Source organism: Colias croceus, chromosome 8 (assembly GCF_905220415.1).
Source record: "Colias croceus chromosome 8, ilColCroc2.1".
In the NCBI taxonomy this organism is placed as follows: domain Eukaryota; kingdom Metazoa; phylum Arthropoda; class Insecta; order Lepidoptera; family Pieridae; genus Colias; species Colias croceus.
In genome coordinates this window covers 5,441,205-5,461,140 of record NC_059544.1, presented here as the reverse complement: position 1 = coordinate 5,461,140, position 19,936 = coordinate 5,441,205, and the positions used below count along the sequence as shown (strand labels likewise).

Sequence of the window (19,936 nt, the reverse complement as noted above, 5' to 3'; positions counted from 1 at the left end):
GAATGTGAAATGAACAACTTTTAATTGAGTTATAAGATGTAACAAACAGAATATATTTGAAAGCGCCTGAGGGTCTCAAGCGTCTCATGTTATAACGAATGAAAACGTACAGAAAATATAACATAGACCGAGATTTAAATTGCCATGAATATTTGGCGAATTCGAAGAAAAATAACATTAAACATAAATGTTTAATGTTATTTTTCTTACGTGAAATAATATAATTCCGAGAAAAGACAAAAAACGTAAAAAGATACAGTAACATTAACGACGAAAAGCTCAAGTTGATATACGTTTAAAATAAAGCCGCCGTACACGTAGATACACATGTTACACTCCCACCTATTCTATGAAAATTTATCTCACCAGAATATATTTTATGTCACAAGTTGACCTAAAAGTCGGTAGTTTTGTACTCAGTGACGTGATAAATGTGATGGCATCGAATCGGTGCGGCAATAAGCGCGTCTATTCAAGCCCTCAACCCGAGCGTGTGGTTTTCAGAGGTCGATAAACGTATGTGCAGATATAAACGTAATTTAAACTATTGTTTTATACAAAAATTGAATAAGAAAATATCCGCTCAATTTATTATAGTAAGGCACAATGCTGACGATAATAAATCCACAGTTGCAGAGGAATGGGGAAGGATCGGTTTCTGGTTTGGGTAGGAATATTGTTGCCTTTGATATTGTTTTGATGTAGATCTTCCAAGGGTATTTCATTCATTGATCTTGTTGTTGTAGCTTTGTGCATAGCAAAACTTGAACATACTAAGAAAGTTCTCGATAATTCTAAAAGTGCTATTCTTCATTTTCTCTTATGCAATATTTTTCTGCTTTGAACGATTCTGAACACCTACACAAGTATATGCGATATTGTAATCAACACCATTGTACATCGCTCAGAGTATATATTATTATGTACATCCTATAGTAGTATTATGTACATCCTATAGTACATCATAAAGTTATTTTTAAAGCGTCATTTAAATCTATTATATAATAGTTATTACTCATTGAAATTTCATGGTCTAAGATCCGAACATAAGTCGACCTGCACCGGCCGCGGCGCGGCGTGATAATAGAATGAGACCAATTTTATAATAAATTTAGTGTATTAAAAATGGGTTGACTGGGAAAATCCTGGACAGGACATTTTTAATGAATTAAAAAAAAAAATTTAATTCATTGCAGTATCAAGATAATAAAAAAAAATTATTAGACTAAAAAGTATGAAACCTACAGAATGTGCAGTCATAGTCGTTTTCTAATATTTACCGGGACAAACGGCTAGGTTGGCACTTGGCAGGTATACTTTCACTTAATAGGATGATGAAAAAAAAATTATGTCAGCGCTGTTTTATTACAAAATTATTTTATTATCTCGAAACTGTAATTAATAAAAAATGAAAATAAAAGATTTTTTAATAATTAATTAAAAAATATCCTGTCCAGGATTTTCCCAGTCAACCCATTTTTAATACATTTTTTAATACACTAAATTTATTATAAAATTGGTCTCATTCTATTATCACGCCGGTGCAGGTCGACTTATGTTCAGATCTTAGACCATCAGATAGACGTATACTATGCTATACTATATACCCATCTATTTAACATGACCACTACTCGATGTCGACGGCATGTCATTTAAATAATTTATCGACTTAATGATATTCAGTCCCTAATAGTTTTCTTAATAGACGGTAGATTCGGGAATGTTCAGTGAATTTCGGGAGTAGAAGTTTAACGAAATCCTAGTTCATGAATAGGGATCAAGCGGAGATCGGTTTGGCGTTTGATATCAGATCATGGGAGCCATCAGATTAGCGCGCAGGCGGCCTCTATCCGATGTTTGTGTAATGAATTTGCATTGACGTCCTTATTAACTGGCTCGTGTTGGAGGTTTACGCTGCATTTTCATTCGCTTGTTTGTGGAAATTGATTCATTATAAACGTTGCCAGCTTTTCAGTGTTATGTGTATATTTAATCAGCGCGCTGTAATACGATATTTTACGGCGGAGGTAATGATTGTATTCTCGTATCTTGTAATTGGCTTCCAAATGCCGAATTTATTTTGAATACACATTTAGTTTGCGCGTTATTTGATATATCTACAAGTAGATAACTGCGTTAAAAACAACCGACTTCAAACTTGCACTTGCAACATTTACAAATACAGACAAAAATGCTTATAAAATAAAAACTACTGGGCCTATCCGAATAAAATTTTTATGGGACCAATTCGACACCATCCCGCATAGAACAAAAAAGGAATCACGTAAATCGGTTCAGAAACCTCGGAGTAATCGGTGTACATACATAAAAAAATAACATACCGGCCGAATTGATATCCTCCTCCTTTTTTGAAGTCGGTTAAAAATGGGAATTGTTTTTATGAAGCGTAGAACAATTTCGTTCATTTTAAAGGTATAATATCGCATGTAAGTTAACAACTTCAAATTATATATAACCTGAGGTGGCTTTATGGTAAAGTTAACAATCTTCCCACCGCATCTACATATTTAGACATACCTCTGTTTAACTACGCCCGGGTACTGCTTAACCATCACGCAGGTGCGTCTTTAATTAGTTTATATTTGATTAGGTAGTTAGCTATCTTCTCTACCATTACTTAGCAATGTTTACATTAGAACGAGTAATCAAATTCACATACTAATTAGATGTTGGTTATGTATTACATGGTTAAAGATTTAATGAGATTTTCATTCAGCGTGGGTGTTTAATAAAATAGATTTTCCTAAAGTATTGGTAATTTTTACGCTAAAAATATTTTCACAACTAACTTAAAATTCCAAAGAATAATACAAAAGCTATAAGGCATACAATATACGATGATTTTGTATAAAGTAACTTACTGATAAATGCAAAATTTGAAATAATGTATGCAACATAACGTAAATTTATAAAATGTTAATGTTTACTGAAAAAATTACGTAATATTATAATTTGCTCGCTTTGACTCTGATCCAAAACCATTAATTGGCGTTCATTAGCAGGAAATTTGTTTGGTTTTAATCGTCTATTTGATATTTCCATTTCATGTCAATCATGAATGTGAAATGCAGTGCAAATTGCTGCCACGGAAGCAAGCTTTGTGGCTTGCAGAAAGTGCGCTACAATATCTATTATATTTAGAACTTAACTTTGAGGTTTATGCATATACGTATTTCGTTTCGAAATAAATTGTGGTGTGCTAAATTTAAACTTTATAATATGAAATTTTCAAATAGAATAATAAAATGAATAATATAGTCAAAATTGTATTACATACTATAACAGTAAGTATTAATAACTTTTTAATGCGAACAAGGCTACTTCTGAAATGGTTTTTGAGTCGTTGAATTTTTATATACATTTTCATTTACACGAGTGTTTAGAAATATGTAACTGTTAATTATCACATGAAAAAAAAGTATCTCTTTTTGTTTAGCTTACGGGAATCTGGGCAGCGTTTTGTCTACACAGGGAAGAATTGCAGAGGCTGAGGCTGCGTTTGAAAGAGCACTGAAATATAGACCAAATATGGCCGATGTTCATTATAACTTGTGAGTACCATTTTCACATTATTTTCGAGGTAGTACGTACATTAAATGTGACTTTTGTCATACAAAAGTAAAATAAACAAGAATTTCTTGGAGGTAATATTTGTTCTTTACATTCGTAGAAGCCTATCAATGTCTTTTGAAAGTCCTTTATTTCGTCTTTGAAAGAAAATCTTTTAAATACTGCGACCTATTATAAGTTGTATTACATTGGTTTCCTTATTTTGCAAAAAACCTCGACAATTTATAACTCCGTGGAACAAATAAAAGCAAAATTAAAAGAAATGAAAGGGTGTTCTGGTAAATTCTAAATATTGTAATCGAGATAACAAAAGTTTAATAATACATTCAAAAAGGTTTCTAAGTTCACTCCAAGGGAAGACGAAAATAATGTTCTTTGTACCTTCCTCGGGGGATTGAAAGGTAAAGGTTCGACCCTTATTAGGGACACCGAAAAATATCGTAAAACATAGATACTGTAATCTTTAGTGAGATAAAATATATACCTGATGTAAAAATTCGCAAGCACAGTGATGAGAGCAATTATAATTTGATAGGAAGGCGAATAATACAAAAAAAAAATGATAAAGTTTTACAATACCTATAACATTACTATATTAGTTGTTTTAGCTAGATATAGCAACACCTGCATAGATTAAATAAATAAATTAGATACCTATGAGAGTAACAGATTGTATTCGTAGATATATCTAAAATTTTGGCAAGATGATATTTACACGTATTCATAATATCTATGATGTGATAACATTATGTAGGTTTGAAACATACTACATACATATTACGATAAAAAAATCCATTTGATATCTAAACAAATGTAAAGTAAATGGATTTTATTTAAATTTTTAAACAACAACAAAACAAAAAAGGAAATCGTTAAAGGGCATCAGCGCGTGTTTTCGTTGGCATCGGTATAAAGAGAATTTTAAATTAACTTCCATAAGTAAACATGTATGAACTTAAAAATAGCATACGTCATTAGAATTCGATTTTAACCCGATTACCAACCAGTAAAATAAAAATTATTTTAAACCGTTCAGTTGTTTTGTTTGTGAAATCAACGTTAAAACAAATTTGAACAATATAATAATAGATCGGCATTTCTACATTGCGACACAAAATCAATAGGCACACAACACAGGCTGTCCCATTAATTCACTGAAGCTTCGAATACTTGAATTAATCGGGTACGCTCCTCTCGACTCCACCACCTAAGCGTCGGGTTTCCGTGCAGTTTCACAAATTAACGTCAAGCCATACAGCATAATTACTGAAAGCTCGGCCTAAACTTTTTCTTTCACAATAATTTGGGTTCCCTTTGATGCCGACTCGAGTCGAAAATTGAATTGTAAGATCTCTTCAGGTCAAAGGAGAAATATTTTGTTTTAGCGTTTTATTATTTATTATGTAGAGGCTCAATTGGCGTTTATTGGTCGATGAAGGAATGATATTTGTTAGCTTTTTCCATTATTCTTTCTTGGTATATTCTGAACGAGGTTAAGAAAATGAAAATGTTTTTGCTGAGCGACTAAATATGCCATCTTGCGTCTTATTTAAAATGTTAATATTATGCCGCTACGTAGAAGCTCGCGTCTGACATGGATGTGGGTAGATTGACAATTTAGGCCACATTAGTCAGCGTGATTTATTGTATGCTAGCGCTCAACGCATGTTATGTATGCGAAATGTATATTTTAATAGACTTTCAGAAAAGCGTTTATTTAATATGGATTTGGAAAACCCTTTACTAAATTACGTTTACATGAAATCACGAAACCGCTATTAAACATTTGTATTATTTTGTGACAACTGTTTATGTGTGGTGTTTAGTAAAAGTGCTAATCGATAATTACAATTTATTAAAAATAATAAAAATTGTATTAATTTTTATGACTCTACAAGTCTACAATAATTAAAACTATGCCTATAATTAGCCTATGTCTACACTCTACATAAATAAACTAGTTTCGATCATATTATCACCATTGTAGGTGTAGTATTATAAGAGGTATTATTTCATCGTTAAAACAGAATTATCTTTGAGAGATTTTATTATATTTTGAATACATATCAGAACATAAATATCCTCCATAAAGTAGAATCGTTAGCGAGAGATCAATTTTAACGACTGCTTTACAAATGCAATACGATTTTATTATGTACTAGTTTTCCGCCCGCGGCTTCGCCCGCGTTTTCAAAGAAAATCCCGAATAGTTCTCGTTCCTGTGGGATTTCCGGGATAAAACCTATCCTATGTGTTAATTCAAGTTACCCTCTATATGTGTGCTAAATTTCATTGTAGTCTGTTCAGTAGTGTTTGCGTGAAAGAGTAACAAACACACACACACACACATCCTCACGAACTTTCGCATTTATAATATTAGTAGGATGGGATAGGATAAAATAGGATTAGTAGGACATATTTGCTTAAAATAAACAAGTGCATGATAACAAATTCATGACGACACAGCACTCTATTTCGTCGATCTTATTACATACAAATAATATTGTATCAGCCACAGACTTAGCTTATTTGATATTCAGTTCTCGCACAAACCTAACAAATAGATGGGTGTTAGTAATGCCGATATACATGTATCATGTCACTTGTACCTTATATAACCTGCTTTCTGCATGAACACGATAACAGACCGCGTTTCAAACACGATGGAGTTTGAAATCTCTACCATCTTATTCTATTAAGGTCATGTAACGCGCATGCTCTGATATTATCTTTAATAACATGCGCTCGGTATAATCGAGTGAAGGGGAGACAATTACAAATACGGGAGTTGAGGCGTTTTATTACTTATTGGTTTTTCGCCCCTGATTTTGTGTTCATTAGAAATTCAAATATGCGAATATATTACACGTTTCAACATGTAAGTTATCCAAGTTTGTTTTATCACATTTAGAGGATAAATAATTTTATGTTGATTGATAACATAATGAGGCTCAGCATGTCGAGTTTGTTTTGATAATTAAAACAAAGGTTTTAATGCGTTATTGTACCGTACAAAACATATTATATATTATATAACAACAATAGTTTCTTATCAAACTATGTATTGAATTTTGATTGAATAAACGTATTCGTAGTCAATTACACATATTTCATTCGATTTCGCACTAGAACAATTAATGCCAGGGTACGGAAGAGACAGGCCCTCGCTAGGGGGTAGCATTTCCCCAAAGACTTTAGTCGACCTGTAACTGTTGGCCGCAGTTACTATTTCCGAACGTGAATTTAAGCTAATGTAATTACGTCCTATATGTTAATAAAATACAGAGGGATGAAAAGTAGAGTGTAATTAACGAAAACAGTGTAATAAAAGTTAATTACCCCAACCAGTATTTAAAAAAAAAACCATTTTGTTTCATTAGAATTATTAGTTACATCTAAAATCAAAGAATAAAGATAAATATAAAATAGTTTATTTACGATACTCATAAAAATTATTTTATTTTAATCCAAAATTTGTTCATTATTATTATTTACATACGTTGTGTATCTTCTATACACGTTGCATTCCAAATTGAACGTTTACCTTTTTGGGTCGTAGCAAAAGCGAATATGTAGTTGCTTCAGGTACGCCACGTCTAAATATAAACTGAAAGCAAACATACGATTTAAAAATCCTCACTTTGCCTCGGATAAAGTTTTCAAGTATTTTTTGCACAGGTAAGTTGGTGTCGACTCGTTGATGAGTTATTGTTACCTATATAAGAATTTTATTAACGTCGTTACAGCGTACGAATTGCTATCTGAATATTTATGTTTCAATTTTAATGTTCGCGTATCAGTAATTCTTATGGATTCTGTGTATTTATGAGTGCAATGCTGAATTGATGATATTTTTTACTACCCCTATTCTTTATTACGGGATTTTCATTACATTATAGAGAGAATGATTATAGAGAGAAGGAAAAGTAAATTTTTGGTGGTTGGAAAATTATAGCACTTATTTAATTATTGTGGTAGAATGCTAAAAATGCACAGAGCATCGGAATTGTAGTATTTTTTTATTTTTTATCTTGGATTTCATGGCCTCAGATGGAAAGCTCACAAAAGCTCACGTGCATTTTCCGTGACTGGTGTTCCAGCTTGGACTTAAATTGGCCTACAATTTACTTCGGCAACCCGAAAACATATTCAATAACATTGGTATCTGATTAAATGCGAATTATCGTTATAATGAAAAGAGATTTGTAAAAATATTGAATTATGCAGAATAATATCATGAAATTTCAATAGGTAATGTTTACAAACAATATGTTGATATTTGGTTTTGAAGGTGATGATTTCTAAGATACTAACAAGTTCTGAAACATAATTATTTACAAGTTTTCAACATTTAATTCATCTTCAATCAATTTGTTTTTCCAGTGCATTAATAACTATTTAAAACAAATAACAATATTATCGCCATGGGTAGGTATTGAAAAACATGCTCTTATTAAATAGAATATTCATTTTCCTCTGAAATACAAGAATAATAAGAGCATTAAATTATGTAGGTGCTAAGATGATTCCAATTGTAGCGACGCAATCACTCGAGCACGTATTGCTATCCAATTTATTGCTGAGCACATTCATGAGTTATATTAAATTGTTATATTTATGGAATCTTCTTTAAAAAAAAAAAGAAAAATATGCTCAATATTAACAAGTGTTTATTCGCCCTAAATATAAGTATTATGTTGTATTGCTATGTTTAGATTGTGATTATTATATATGTTTATCTTATCTTGAGGGGTTTATATTTAAGACAATATATTTATAGATTTATTGGCCGTTTCATTAATAGTTTAATCCTCAATTTTAGAGCAATTTTAAATTAATAATCATTAATAATATTACCTAATAAGTTAATGTTAAAATGGACTGAAGATTAGTTTCTCTACCAAGCTCCAATCAAGTTAAGAACTAGTATTATAACATAAACTCAAATATTTTTTTTAGTGTAAATTAAACCTTCCTCTCAAAGGTATATTTTAATCAAAGCGACTAAAATACACCTAATACAAAGCGACTCAAATCGATATCTAATATTCAAGAGACGGAACTAAAAATAATAGGAAGCCCGTTTCGCTCGCAGCAAAGGGTTCCTGGAATATGAATTTAATACTACAATTGTACAGCAAATATTAGAATATTTCTAGCTCATAAATCGCGCTTACGATACTATCTGCGCTGTAGGTGCTAAATGGTGTGTTAAAATCCATTTCCACCAATGCAAATCCGAATTCACTTCACACCGCTTCCATTACGGCGAAATGGAAGCAATGTGGGATACACATTACACACGTAGAAGTGAACCAAGGCGGGCGTTCTGGGACAACATAGCGTGTCCCTTAGATAAGGCGTAGATTAAGCTCATGTTTGCACACACACACACATATTTAACATTCCCGACAGCTAGACTTGCGACAACACTTGCGAGGTATTTTGCATATCGCCTGTTTGCGAAACAATTTGGTTTTGAACACATTTGCCAGTGGAAGTTAATACGGTTATTTACGTATCTGCTGGCTTACTAGCGGTGTTTACACTTTTTTGTTACTCTATTTTATATAGCTGGCATCAATGAATAATACTTGAGCGAATATCTAAAGCTCAAGTTGATTTTATATTTGTTGTAGATAATATGATATTTCCATAATGTTTCTTTCGTTATCGCAAATATTCATTCTCTAGATTAATCAATTTCTCTCTTGCTGATTACGAATAATTTTTTATTTTTTTTTATGTTTCAGTTATATTTATTTCTAGGTATATCGAGTAGAAAAAAGTGATCGTTAAACGTAAAATAATAATTTTATAAATGAGGTTGATAATATGTCTCTAGTGGATTTATTATTATAAAGCACTTATAAAAGCATAAGTTTAATATTTGCATTAAAACTTTATTAGATGATGTTTTCAGTAACATGCAGGAACTATCGTTAATTAATTGACTATCAAGAACTTGTCTAGTCGTTCGTACTTGGATATGAATTATGTATTAATATCTATATGTACACAATGAATTAGACATTTCGGCTGTAATTTCGTGAACAAGGAGAACTTTTTATAAAAATACACCTTCAATATGTAACTCGACATATTAGTAAACAAAAACAGCGAGCCGAGTTTTCCCAACGGAAAAAAGAAATAAAACAGTACCTTACATTATTTCTATAATTTCTAGCTTTTATCTAAATTACTAAGGTTGGAAAGAAATTAAGGACGCCCACGTCAATAACACGGTGAAATGGTATAAATTTTCATGACATTAAGTTTAGGTCGAATCAAACATGTTTTTGCTCGCAATAAAGCGGCTTTCGAGAAGGTTGTCTTTACAAAATGACGCTCTGAAAATCAATTTTGACGGAACTTTTGTTACCCATGGCCGTGTACGCGGTCCATGCGATGTTTGGCTCAAATATGTGATTTTTCAAACCAGATTGTCCATCAACCACTTATCTTACAAACATATGAATTACTAATAATTTTAGGAAATTTTATTGTCTATATAGTTAGTTAAGAGTTTTTTTCAATTAATACAGTATTTGTGAATACCATCAAGATAACTGAGCCGATGATTACTTGATTTCACTTTTAGTGTCAATTTCGAAGCTAAAAATATCTGAAATTGCTGACAGATCTAACACACATTTTTTTTAACTAACTGCAAAAATCCTTATTAAAATAGTTAGTTAAAAGATTTATTTATTTTGGACTCCTAACTTACGAAATTAAAATCAGAACAATGTGAATTTTTTTAGAAATTATAGTCGACAAAATGATTATTTTCACCAAGATATTTGACTTAGTTGAATATAATTTATACATATTGCAATAAAAGAACGTATTACTTATAAGATAAAATTTAAAAAATCAACTAAGGTACCTCTATTATTTTTCTACAATTTTTTTTAAAGTACTATAAAACACTGCGCGCGACCCGATTAAAATCAGTCGGCAGCGAGCCTTTCCAGAGAGAGGACATGTTGCTCGGCGCTCTCCTGTGGACCTATGCTGTTCATAGTAAAAGGATAGCGCAAGCCGCGATCTATCGTAATAGATCGCGGAGATTTTGACTTGCGTTAAATTGAATAAGCGCTCTTTACGTCTCACGTATATATTTTGAAATTATGTACTCATTGGCCTGTTTAATTTGTAGGTGTTAAATATAATATGTACGTTTTAATATGCACGTGTTAATATGTACGTTTATATATTATTATCATTATATTCATCTGATTAATACTATAATATAATAATTCTAAATCTGATATTTTAAGCGTTTTTTGCTTGAATGAAGCATTTGACCTCTTCTCATTATTTTATTTACATTTACACATAAGTAGAATCTCGGGTCTGAAATAAGAATGAATTTGAACCTATCTACCCTTATCTATTTCTATACAAATATGTCACATTCAATAAATATGACTTTATGTTAACTCTACGCGCATTAGGGATTAACGGGGTACCGAGTTCAATTTACGGTTTTAATTAATAGAACAATCATTTAAGTCTAACAGTCTAATATTTAAAAAAAGTTTATTTAGAGTTTAGCTAGAGGGCTGATAAACCTTTTTCAAATGTATTTTCAGAGCCAAAATTGATCAATACATTGTTTATTTCACTTCTGATAAACAGTTGAATTTCGTGTCGTCGTAATCGAAATTTTTTCTTATTCAGTTTCTCACGGTCTTAGTATTTTTTTTATCAGAAAATGAAATTAAACTAAAGAATAGTTAGAACTAAGTTTTAAGAAACTTGCTTAAGTGATAGTGCTTTGTTGAAATAATTCTGTCCCAATTAAATTTATTTCATATTCATATTAAGTAATTTGCATTTGTTGAGCTTATTATATTAACCAGAAACAATGCATACTAAATCAGGATATGTATCCGCGGGACCGTCAAATGACTTTATATTATTCAAACGTACAGCGGGGAATATTACAAACTATGATTGTGTTAATGTGGGACATAATTTGAGTGTGCAGGTAAACATTAATTCAATTTACGATTTGTCACCTCGGCTGAATCGTGGAATGTCGCAATCGCGTGACAAGGCTGCGCCTGGCGGAAGCTTCGTGAGCTTTCACTGCATAAATTACTTTCAATTGATCCGAGCGCCTGTATTCAAACATACCGCATCAAACAAATATTACAGCGACGCCATTAATATCGCTGAGAACTTTGTTATTGCGGTTTGAGGCAGACTTTTGATCACTAGTTCACTACTTTGTATCAAATTGTATTGCTCTACGTTCAATCATTTTAAGTTGTAAGTAAGGCTGACTTCAAAGCCAGATGAAATTGATATTGTATACTGCTTTGCAGCGTTTATATTATTTTTAAAATATTTTAACGCCAGTGCTGAATCTTAAGTTTCAAAGAACTTTTATTCCGATTGTCTTTTGTCATCATTTGGTTGTAGGTGTCTTACTTCATTCACTAGTTGATATATCGGAGAGTGAACGGTGTAGACTTTTTATTCGTAGACTTTATAGATTAATAATTATTTTACATAATATCTTGTAGGTAACTAAATATAATAAAAAATTCGCTCTCAGCTTGTTAAAGCTATTTATTTATACTTAACAAGTAGAGGTCGAAATATGTAAAAATAAAATACATGGTCATTTCATGCTAGATATTTTCATGGAACAAAATTCCATTGCCATTTTTATACAAAAAATAAATAAATGGATTGTCGTGTTTATAATTAAATGGCTTTTAAGTGCTGAGTATAAACATGTAAACGCTTTTAAGCTTTAGTTAATTTTGTTGGGTGTCAGCTTATCCAAAGCTATTATCTTATTAACACACGTTACTTTTATATTGAAATTAATTGAATATTTCACAATGTGTATGGTATTTTTCCATTTAAGTAGTCCCTTTATTTTGAAGATATTTTACACATATAGGACATGTGACACTTCTCAGTGTAGATCTATTTTAATAAACACATTAATATGATGAGGTTGTGAATATTTATTAGAATTTTTTTTAAAGCATGTAGGTATATTAAACACAATAAAATTGATGAATACCTCCTAGTTGGAAGCTTACGAGTTAGGCCATCTCCTTGTAATTTCGCCGATGCTAGTAGGCCGTTCCCGCACGTGCCTCGCCGCGCCTCACGTAAACCAGCGAAAGTTTTTTTCCCGTAACATTGAACAGTACAACGTTATACCCAGCACGTCACTATAATTAGAGGGGAATTAGGAACAAATTATTGCTGGCGTAGACGGGGTGCAATGGCCCGAGTGGGTTGGACGATTCTCATTAGTGTTCGCTGAGCCCACGTTGAGCTCGACCCATAGCCTGCATTATTCATGCGGACAATATTGCACTGCCGCATCTATGTATTATTAAACTAGGTTTTTTTATCTCACTCGACAACCAAATGACGTTCCGCGCTGATGATATACGATGGTACATTCTCGAACATGCCACGTAGTTGTGCATGAATTATTAGCAAAAACGGTTGTAATATTACGATAACATTCATTTACATAAATCGTGTTATCGTTTTGTTGTTAATATTGTTACTTCCGCTAACAGGGAATACAAAAGGTTTTTTGTTTTATGTTATTTATGCTACGAACAATACATAGATTTGCATAGCGATTTAACCAGATTTCAGTTCCAACAAATATCTTGCAGGTATAAATTAAAAGTTGTTTACTTGTTCTAATAATAATAATAATTAATCAAAGTACAATTTTATAAAAAATAATGAAATGAGAGTTATATGAAAGTATTTATATTCAAAGGAGAAAATGGAGGAAACGAAAATAATACGGTTAAATAAAATATTCTGAAATCAATATTAACACATCAAATTTATTTTTTCTTATCATAAATTCGAAGGGTAGTCTCTTCAAAGATCTTTTGTGAAGAAGGCAAGGGGAGATCATAAATCGAAATCAAACGTGGTGATAGCTACGGGCAACAATTTGAGTAAATATAGCGGTATAATGTATCAAATTTGAGACCCACTTTAACGTAGCAATTGTAATTGAGGATCAAAGGATAAACATCGTTAAGCATCGCGTTTGTTCAAAGCGAGGCATATTGTCCATGAATACATAACTGAATTATTGGCATGTTTATGATGAATTGCCTACTCAAGACAAAGCTTCTACACGTCTTTTTATTCTTTCATTCACTTCGCTTGCTTCTCAACGGCTTCCGAAATAATGAAAGCTTTATGTAAAGGAGATTAAACGGCTGTATTGTTCTGATCGAAGCGCTATGGGTTAATTTTACTTCAGATGTTGGTTATTAAATTATTTATTTATTAGAGATGAAAGGAAAATAAAATTGAATGCTTGCTTCTCATTTTATTAGAAAACATAGCAAATATGTTGAATATAAAAGTTCATTTAATTCAATTAAATTTAGCTCTACCTTATAGCTCTACGAAAACTGATTGTTGTGTTATAGAAGCCAGAAAGTAAAACATGGAACAATAGTAAACAACATCTTGAGGATATTTGTCGATAAACAATGATCTTCGCCCACATGAGCAGGTTTCATATTAAATTTAGTTTATTTCTATACAATAAAGGAATTTTCCTATGTTGTTGCAGAGGAATTTTACATCAGAATCAAAGGAGATACGGAGAAGCTATCAAAAGTTTCGAGAGGGCAATTTATTTTCGACCTTCCATGGCTTGTAAGTGGATATTAATTTGTATACAATTAATTTGATGTAACTTTGCCTTATGGTTGGTTATTGGAGATAATATAATTTCACATAACTTTATCATCTGTCCATCTGTTTTGTAACATTTTGAAATAAAACAATTGGAATTAGAAGTAAAAACATTTATTAATACTGAATCACCATACTGAAATATGATAATGAATTTTCTTATATGATCCATAATAAACATGTATAATGTATGCACACCATGTCACCAAAAAGATCAATACTGTCAAAATATTCAAACCAAACGGCTCCAGAATACTGATCGAGATTATTTCAGTGGCATACGTGAATCTCGGCACATCACTGATGGCGGACGGTAGATTAGCGGAGGCCGCCAGCGCGCTCCGGGCCGGCGCCCGTGCGGAAGGGGTCCGCGTACGTGACCGGCGCGAACACGACGCGGCGCGCGTGTCCGCGTTAGTGCAGCTCGCTGCCTTACACTCGCAAAGGGGACATTGGCACAAGGCGCTCACATCCTACAAAGAGGCTTTACAAATACTCCCCGTCACAAATGCGCCCATCGTCGGTTGGACGCGACACGTACGTTACCACTTATTTCAACCTCTCCATGTCACTGATATTCAATTGGGTCAACATTTCTCTTTGAATATTCAATTCATAGCTTTCACACTGATCACATTTTATTAATTGCCCGATTTAATAACTAGTGTTTTATGCGATGCTTAATGCATATTTCGAATATATTAAATTAAAACTAAATTTCGTATAAAAAGATTTAGCATCCGATAACTGATTATTTATATGTAATATTTATTAGAAAAATGTTTTGTACACTCGAAAAGCCGACTATTTTAGATTGACTTTATTTTTGTAGAACGTCCTAACAATGGCGGGCGATATTTATGTACAATTGCAACAATGGGCCCTGGCTGAGCACAGCGTTTTATCTGCGTTAGCTCTCGCACCTGATCACGCGGCTACGCACCTAAGCCTCGCTCAAATTGTTGCTAGAAATGTAAGTGTTTTTACAAATATATGCTATTTTTTAAAACTGTTTTCCACTGTAATATGATCTTGATAAATTTCCTTGCAAACGTAATTTTATATTCTTTTTGCAGTCGAGCCGGAGTATGGAAGCAGAAATGTGGTTTAAAAAGGCAATAACTTTAGCACCTCATGACCCATCGATACGAGATCAGTTTGGTATGTTCAAAGGAGCTATATATTAGCTTCTGATTTTCCACACATCTTGAATACGTAATATCGTAGCGTAGCGTTAAACATTGAAGCATATCAAAGAAGAAAAAGACTTTTAACTTTCGTATACATATAAATTAATTTGGGGATGGTCCCTCCAGTTAGTTAGGTAAAAGATATACATAATTTAATTCCCTTTTTAGGTATGTTTCTAAGATCACAACGCAGATTACGCGAATCAGCGGAACAATTAGTGACAGCTGCTAGATTATCGCCATCTGACAGTTCGCGGGCTGCGGCCGCGGCGCGTGCGCTACGAGACGCAAGGAAGTGCCGCTCGGCTGAACGCTGGTACGCTAAAGCTGTGGAACTTAGTCCTAATGTGCGTATATAGACACTAAACAGTATTTTCAGTTAACATATAGAATATACACGGTTAGCTTATCATCAAAATAAATCTCATGTGTTATGCCTTTGTAAATAGATAGGTATTATCTTAGATATTTTATTAGTACACGTTATGTAAAAGTTTGGAAACCAAACATTTTGTGTTTGTTAATATTGTTGCGATGTTTCAATCAGTTGTTTTAACTTGTGTAAACTACAAAAATTTACCGTAATACACTCAATAGAATGATTAAAACAAACATAAATATTAAATAATAAGTAATTTGTATAAAAAGTGAACAAACGAACTGCCGGCAAAAATTGTATGTTTTGTTGATAATAATCATATTATTACGATTCAGTATTGGAGTACTCGGCTTTTCAAATACAAAACAGATATAATATTATTCAATATAGGTATATTATCATATTTATTTAAACAGTGAAAACAAACGCAGTTCGCGTTCCCGTGCAAAAAATTGCACGTTTTGAATTTTATTCTGTGATTTCAGTCACTGAAAATAAGTTTTGCATAAAATCAAATGAAATGAGAAATTCTATTTTATTAATTTTTTATTAGTTGCAGTATTATTTGATATTTATCTATGTAAATCTATTTTCGGAGTTTTTAAGTTTACTATTGAAAATAACTACATCGTCGGAATATTACCAAAGCGTACGCTGAAAATCACAACATACTGGCGAAAAATGACTAACGCCGGTTCAAATAATACAAAAAAGTATAAGCTTCATCACAGATTAAAAACGTGGACCGACGTACTTGTTTACTTTTAATGCAGATTATTTCACGTGTCTATCGCAGATTCTGTCAGATTTTACAATTTCCATTCCTTTTATAACATTTATAACACAACTCACGTCAACTAATTGGCAATGTTACACCGTAAAAGAAATAAACCCGTGAAGATGTCATTATAATCTCACAATAGACAATCCACTAATACAATGTTCATGAATTTTTCGAAACAACAAGTTGAAGCATCGACAATTCACGTGCAATTCCAGGATGCGGAACACCACTCGAACCTTGGCGCAATTCTGCACCTCAATGGGAAGTACATCGCAGCCGCCACTTCATACAGACGAGCTCTTCAACTGAAACCTAACGATGAAATCACTATTACCAATCTCAAGAGGGTTAGAACACTAATGAGCAATCAACGGAATAAATGATCACGTCAATTGCCAAATAAGTTATATTATTACGAAACGTTTTGTATTGTACCAATATTGTACAGTCGCCATTAAAGATGTCAAGTGTGTTCTAAATTAAATGTATACCAATTACTTCGTTGAATATATTATTATAAATCAAACTTGGTGTGATGTGAAACAAATAGAAATCGATAATCGATTTTTCATTACAAAAGTTCTTTTTAGTGGCGGCTGTACGACAGCGCAATATTAATGGTTATAACTACTTATTTGATTTAATTTTTATCAACTTCAATACAGTAATCAATTATTGGTTGACCCTTGTTAATATAAAAATTTAATTGAAGTACCCGAAGACTTACGATTATGAGACATGTAAAATTAGTTTATTTGTTCTGATAATATATAACATTAGTAATAAACGGAATATCTAAGTACATAAAAGGATCAATTATAGTTATAACAATAAATTGTATTTGAAAATATGTATATGTTATAAAATTACGCGAGAAGTTTTATTGGTTTTAGTGTTTCTAGAAATCGAAAAAACATCAACGACCAGAATTTACTTTATTTTTTTTCGAGTCGCCTTGTATGTACCTTTTGCTGTTTAAAGGGAAAGAGAAAGTAACGTTTTCATTCTACGCCTGAATTCCACGTAATCTAGATAAAACATTTTTTTTTTGTATTCATCCATTTCGTTTAAGCTCTAAAATACTTTGAAGTTTTTCTTTTGTTTTTTACCATCTCGTAATTAAGAGGGTTTAAAGCATTCATTTAGTGTATTTACAGCACTCTTGTGTGAGAGTCTAGTCAGAAATGAAAGTACAAATGACGTGCTAAATCTATTTTGTTAAACCAACGATGTAAAACAGTGTGAAAGTCTTAATTTTGTTTGTTACAATGACAATTGAAACTATTATTATTGAGTATTATTTTTCGCATTATTCTAATCTTAGCAGTAATCTTATCTACCATTGTCAGTTGTCACTGTATTATGTACCAGACTTTTATGTTTCTTGATTCAAGTCATAATAGGTAATTTGATTTCATTTATTACCATTTTATCTTTTCGTCACTAAGCAATAAGCATTAAGCATATTTCACTAAGCATAATATAATCTCTCGTCTCATTAATTTTATTTTAATAACGCTCCACCGTTATGAAATCTATGAAATTGTAAATATAGTATATATTTATCATAAATATAAAGTAATTTTTATACGCATTAATATTGTATTATAACAGTTATTCCCATGTGTTGAATTACTGTCGGGAATTATTTTTTAATTAATTTGCTTTGTCTTCCAGTATACTTTAAAAAATATTAATATAGTATTTGTTATCTCAATATGGAAGTTGTTATGTCATTTAAAAAGTATTGTATATTCATCTATGACGTGGCATTATTAAAAATAATCAATGATATAAATGACTGAATGGGTTTTAAATTATTAAATATTTTTGTATTACTTTAATGCCTTTGTTGTTAATTAATTAATATGAATATATAAATTGCTAGGTTGGCAGCATTACTGTGTCTTATATTTGTTGTCATCGAAGCACGTGAAGGTGATTAATTAGTTCATATTTTATTTACTATTATAAAATCTAACATATCTATTTAATAAGAAAATATCTCATTCATTGTTATTTCGTGGTAAAAATGTAAAAAGAATTTGTAAATAATGTTTAATATAAAACTCATGGCAGTCGTGTGTCATACTAGGTTATATTAATAAAATAATTCCCAGATATTTTTTGTCATTTTCTTCTCATTCTCATACCTGTGACAATAAATGTATATTACGCTTTGTAGTAATAGTTCATAATGCCAAATTAAACGATCAGTTTATTTGTATTTGAATAATTTACGTCAATGTTTTAGGTTTGAATCGTGGAAGCTTAAAGCTTTTCATACATTCGTTCCTTTTAATGTTTTTGCACGAATATTTTATAAACATAAGTAACGTAGTACATGAGAATATGGCTACGTGTAAAGACTGTATTATTTCATATAAGTTATTTTATTCAACGGCCTAAACTGCTCATTTACTGATAAACATTATTGTTTCCTATAGTTTTAATTACCAGAATGGCATTATGCATATATTAATTATCTTTTACAGCTAGTTATGAAGTACATACATAATTTTTTGAATAAAATAGCCAAATACAGTCCTATAGTAAGCATACTAAGTATCAAATGTGCCTCTATCTATTGAATCTCAACTATTACTGTTCTTTCTGTAATTTTCAGCGGCGAACTTATCGAAATTTAGGATATTGCCTGCCTTACTTTTATTTTTAAATCCAGAAATTAAACTATGGTAAAGTTACAATGTGAAACGATACATTGAAAATCAAACTGTTGTACCTTATATAACTACCTATAGGCAAAATAATAACTGCCAAAATCCTTTTACATGTATGAAAGATTTATGCACGTGATATTAAATAGTTACACAAATCAAAATCTATGGATGAATATGTTATGAAAATTAAACAAAAGTGAATTAACAATTAATTATTTCAGGACACTGATATAATATAACAATTATTAGTCACAAACCATATAGAAATAACATATTTCTTTACTTCATAGCTTCATACTACTACTTTAACTATCTTATTTAGAAATATATCTAATTACGAATAATTTATCAAGGAATTGTAACCACTATTGTTTTTATACTAGTTATATTTATGGTGTTATGCAAGTGAAACTGCAAATTCCCAAAGTGATATTATATGTTGGTAATTTTGTAAATAAAAGCTTCAATATTTTATTTGGTGTATTATTTTCCCAAGTCTTTACATAATTAATTGAGAATTTATAATAATTTTGGAATTTTTACAAAAGGTTATTAGACTAGAGTAGCTTTTTAATTGAATACATAAAAGAAA

The 19,936-nt window shown here is 31.4% G+C and overlaps 1 protein-coding gene across 2 annotated transcripts in view; it reads left to right on the top strand.

Annotated features, from left to right (window-relative positions):
- LOC123693747 (protein O-mannosyl-transferase TMTC2-like) overlaps positions 1-19,818 on the top strand; it is a 72,691-nt gene extending 52,873 nt beyond the window's left edge. Inside the window, exons 5-11 of one of the 2 annotated variants that reach the window (XM_045638951.1) lie at positions 3,458-3,572; positions 14,186-14,271; positions 14,585-14,847; positions 15,143-15,283; positions 15,387-15,471; positions 15,669-15,816; positions 16,879-19,818. In XM_045638951.1, the coding sequence (XP_045494907.1) occupies positions 3,458-3,572; positions 14,186-14,271; positions 14,585-14,847; positions 15,143-15,283; positions 15,387-15,471; positions 15,669-15,816; positions 16,879-16,972 (932 nt within the window). In that variant the 3' untranslated portion in view covers positions 16,973-19,818. Of the gene's footprint in view, positions 1-3,457; positions 3,573-14,185; positions 14,272-14,584; positions 14,848-15,142; positions 15,284-15,386; positions 15,472-15,668; positions 15,848-16,878 lie in introns of both variants that reach the window. The other variant, XM_045638950.1, reaches the window with a different exon arrangement.
- The last annotated feature ends 118 nt before the right edge of the window (positions 19,819-19,936 follow it).